This window comes from Polyodon spathula, chromosome 29 (genome assembly GCF_017654505.1).
Source record: "Polyodon spathula isolate WHYD16114869_AA chromosome 29, ASM1765450v1, whole genome shotgun sequence".
NCBI lineage: Eukaryota > Metazoa > Chordata > Actinopteri > Acipenseriformes > Polyodontidae > Polyodon > Polyodon spathula.
The window spans coordinates 1,068,626-1,073,608 of record NC_054562.1 but is presented as its reverse complement, the minus strand read 5'-3'; the positions used below and the strand labels follow the sequence as shown (position 1 = coordinate 1,073,608).

General features: G+C 44.8%; 1 protein-coding gene across 1 annotated transcript in view; it reads left to right on the top strand.

The window, feature by feature from the left end:
* The window catches only part of LOC121302105 (ribosomal protein S6 kinase beta-2-like), a 16,576-nt gene extending 12,418 nt beyond the window's left edge, over positions 1–4,158 (top strand). The window contains exons 11-14 of the mRNA XM_041231926.1: positions 2,408–2,470; positions 2,612–2,689; positions 3,593–3,774; positions 4,155–4,158. Of these exons, the coding sequence (XP_041087860.1) occupies positions 2,408–2,470; positions 2,612–2,689; positions 3,593–3,774; positions 4,155–4,158 (327 nt within the window). The remainder of the gene's footprint in view (positions 1–2,407; positions 2,471–2,611; positions 2,690–3,592; positions 3,775–4,154) is intronic.
* Positions 4,159–4,983: the final 825 nt, after the last annotated feature.

Sequence of the window (4,983 nt, the reverse complement as noted above, 5' to 3'; positions counted from 1 at the left end):
ACCTTGGCCTTCTTCCTCTCGCTGTTTCCCAGCCACACAGCTCACGCGTCCCGGCTCTCTTGTGAGGCCGAGCGTGGCGCAGGGTGGTGTGTGTCGACTTCTGTGTGTGCACACTGCAGTGTGTGAGCACCACACACACACACGCACACACTCGGTCGCACACCACACACACGTGTGTGAGCGTGTGTGCACCACACACACACACAGTGTGTGCTGTCTGTGTGTGTGCGTGTGAGAGCCGCCGTTGTGTGTGTGTGTGTGTGTGTGTGTGTGTGAGAGCCAGCGTGTGTGTGTGTGTGTGTGTGTGTGTGTGAGCCTGTGTGAGTGTGTATGTGTGTGAGTGTGAGAGCCAGCGTGTGTGTGTATGTGTGTGCGTGTGAGAGCCAGCGTGTGTGTGTGTGTGTGTGTGTGATCTCCGCTGAGCTGTGTGCTCTCAGTCGCCACACACACACTCCCACGTCACACACCAGGTCGTGCTCACACTGGTGTGACACACTGTGTGTGTGTGTGTGTGTGTGTGTGTGTGTGTGTGTTCTCGGGCTCACACGTGTGTGTGTGTGTGGTGTGTGTCCAGTGTAGTGTGTGTGTGTGAGTTTGTGCAATGCAATTTCCAGTCTAGTCTAGTGATATTAAACCGAAGTTACAATGTAATTTGTGTGTGTGTGTGTGTGTGTGTTGTGTGTGTGTCTCAGTGTATTAAACTGCAGTTACTCTCGATCTCTCTGGAGCCGTATTTCAAGAAAGACTGGATTTCAAGTCTCCTAAAATACTGGAATACATATTATTATGATTATTATTATTATTAAACTGCAGGGATAATTCCAGACTCCCGCTGTTAGCAGTTACAATGATCCAGTCCTGTGTTTTACTACTGCAGTTTAATAATAAGACACAGTCCAGCTTGTTACCTAGACACACTGGGGCTGATCAAGCTGGTAGTAAAACCTGGACTGGATCACACTGCTGTGCAATAGGAGTCTGATTCCCAGCCCTGCAATGTAATTCCAGTCCAGTCTAGTGATATTAAACTGCAGTTACAATGTAATTCCAGTCCAGTCTAGTGATATTAAACTGCAGTTACAATGTAATTCCAGTCCAGTCTAGTGATATTAAACTGCAGTTACAATGTAATTCCAGTCCAGTCTAGTGATATTAAACTGCAGTTACAATGTAATTCCAGTCCAGTCTAGTGATATTAAACTGCAGTTACAATGTAATTCCAGTCCAGTCTAGTGATATTAAACTGCAGTTACAATGTAATTGCAGTCCAGTAACATTTGTAACCCTAGAAAATGCATGTGTAGATCTCTTGATCGCCCCCTGCTGGTCTGCGCTGGACTCTCCTGCCCTCAGCGGCTCGTCACAGCATCCTAGTTCATATTGTATTCTAGCAGTGTTATTATTATACACAGCATCCTAGTTCATATTGTATTCTAGCAGTGTTATTATTATACACGGCATCCTAGTTCATATTGGATTCTAGCAGTGTTATTATTATACACAGCATCCTAGTTCATATTGTATTATAGCAGTGTTATTATTATACACAGCATCCTAGTTCATATTGTATTCTAGCAGTGTTATTATTATACACAGCATCCTAGTTCATATTGTATTCTAGCAGTGTTATTATTATACACGGCATCCTAGTTCATATTGTATTCTAGCAGTGTTATTATTATACACAGCATCCTAGTTCATATTGTATTCTAGCAGTGTTATTATTATACACAGCATCCTAGTTCATATTGTATTCTAGCAGTGTTATTATTATACACAGCATCCTAGTTCATATTGTATTCTAGCAGTGTTATTATTATACACAGCATCCTAGTTCATATTGTATTCTAGCAGTGTTATTATTATACACAGCATCCTAGTTCATATTGTATTCTAGCAGTGTTATTATTATACACAGCATCCTAGTTCATATTGTATTCTAGCAGTGTTATTATTATACACAGCATCCTAGTTCATATTGTATTCTAGCAGTGTTATTATTATACACAGCATCCTAGTTCATATTGTATTCTAGCAGTGTTATTATTATACACAGCATCCTAGTTCATATTGTATTCTAGCAGTGTTATTATTATACACGGCATCCTAGTTCATATTGTATTCTAGCAGTGTTATTATTATACACAGCATCCTAGTTCATATTGGATTCTAGCAGTGTTATTATTATACACAGCATCCTAGTTCATATTGGATTCTAGCAGTGTTATTATTATACACAGTACTGTAAACTGCACTGTGTTTAAATATGAAGCTTGCATTGTAACCCTGTCTGTGCTGCCCTGTGACACCTGTGCGCGTCTCCTGGGAGAAAGCAGGGGTCTGGCAAATAATAATAATAATAATAATAATAATAATATAATAATAATAATGTAAATATTGTTTTCAGCTCATGAAGAAAAGTGCATCTCAGAGGTTGGGAGCTGGACTTGCAGACTGTGCTGATGTACAGGTAGTTTCCACTAGAAGTCTTTCTCAGAGTCTTGTTTTTGTAGTTTTAAATTGTCTAATCTCATCCTTCTCTTTGGAGAGAGAGTCAGATGGAAAAGAAATGAAATGATTATTTTTTTTTGTTCTTGTTTTTTTTTTTTAGAAACATCCGTTCTTCAGACTCACAAACTGGGACGACCTGCTGGCCAGACAAGTGGAACCACCATACAAACCCTGCCTGGTGTGTGTGTGTGTGTGTGTGTGTGTGTGTGTGTGTGTGTGTGCTGACTGTGTTTGTGTGTGTGTGTCTGAATCTGTGTGTGTGTGTGTGTGTGTGTGTCAGCTCTGTGTGTGTGTGTGTCTGTATGTGTTGGGAGCTGTGTGTGTGTGTGTGTGTGCTGATGTACAGGTAGTTTGTGTGTGTGTGTGTTTCTCAGAGTCTGTGTGTGTGTGTTTGTAGTCTTTGTGTGTGTGTGTGTGTCCTTCTCTCTGTGTGTGTGTGAGTCAGATGGAACTCTGTGTGTGTGTGTGTGTGTTCTGTGTGTGTGTTTTTGTGAAACATCCGTGTCAGTGTGTATGTGTGTGTGTGTGTGTGTGTTTGTGTGTGTGTGTGTCTGTGTGTGTGTGTGTGTGTGTGTGTGTGTGTCTGTGTGTGTGTGTGTGTGTGTGTGTGTGTCCCTGACTGTGTGTGTGTGTGTGTGTCTCTGACTCTGTGTGTGTGTCTCTGTGTGTGTGTGTGTGTCTCTGACTCTGTGTGTGTGTGTGTGTGTGTGTGTGTGTGTGTGTCGGACTCTGTGTGTGTGTCTGACTCTGTGTGTGTGTATACACAGCACAAACCTGGAGACACAACACACGGACTCTGTGTCTGGTTGTCACCTGACTCTGAGTGTGTGTCACTCAGAGACTGTGTGTGTGTGTGTGTGTGTGTGTGTGTGTGTGTGTGTGTGTGTGTGTGTGTGTGTGTGTGTGTGTGTGTCTCGGACTCTGTGTGTGTGTGTGTGTGTGTGTCTCGGACTCTGTGTGTGTGTCTCGGACTCTGTGTGTGTGTCTCGGACTCTGTGTGTGTGTCTCGGACTCTGTGTGTGTCTTGCTGGGATGGATGATGTCACTGACTGGCTGGCTGGTTCTTTGTGTTTCTGCGCAGCAGTCGGATGAAGACGTCAGCCAGTTTGACACTCGTTTCACGAGACAGACCCCTGTCGACAGCCCTGACGACTCTGCCCTGAGCCACAGCGCGGACCAGGCCTTCGAGGTGAGCGGCTTTGAGAAAGAGGCTCCAAACCAGGAGCTTCAAATCCCAGCTCAGCCCCTGACTCACTGTGTGTGTGCGAGAGACCCTGAGCGAGTCACTGAACCTCCTTGTGCTCCGTCCTTCGGATGAGACGCCAAACAAACGAGGTCCTATTGGAAGAGACTCTGCAGCAGCCCCTGACTCACTGTGTGTGTGTGAGAGACCCTGAGCGAGTCACTGAACCTCCTTGTGCTCCGTCCTTCGGATGAGACACCAAACAAACGAGGTCCTATTGGAAGAGACTCTGCAGTAGCAGCGGTTGTTGATGATGCAGAGTTCACCCCCCCAGCAGTCGGATGAAGACGTCAGCCAGTTTGACACTCGTTTCACGACACACACACACACACTGACACACACACACACACACCCTGACGACTGCACCTGACACACCACAGCGCGACACCACACCTTCGAGGTGAGCGGCTTTGACAAAGAGGCTCACACACACAGGACTTCACACACTGACACACACAGACACACACACACACACTGACACACACACTGACACACACACACTGACACACACACACACACCTGACTTCACACACAAACACACACACCACTGACACACACACTGCACACACACACTGACACACACACACTGTGTGACACACACTGACACACACACACACACCTCCACACACACACCTTCACACACAGACGCCAAACAAACACACACACACACACACACACACACACACACACACACACACACACACACACACACACACACACACACACACACACACACACACTGACACACACACACACACTGACACACACACTGACACACACACACACACACACACACACTGACACACACACACACACACACACACACTGACACACACACACACTGACACACACACTGACACACACACAACACACACACACACACACACACACACACACACACACACACACACACACACACACACACACACACACACACACACACACACACACACACACACACACACACACACACACACACACACACACACACACACACACACACACACACACACACACACATATATATATAGATGTGCCAACGTTTGCATCACCTTGAATTTTATAACTTGAGACTTTTTATAATAAAAAAATATTGGGTTATAATTTATATATTTTTTATATTAAATATATAAAAAAAATAAATGCTTAGACCTAGTGTCCGAAGTTGGATACAGCTGGAGAGCCTGCCAGACCTCTTCGACTTCCTTCGAGACCCAAATGGCGATCGC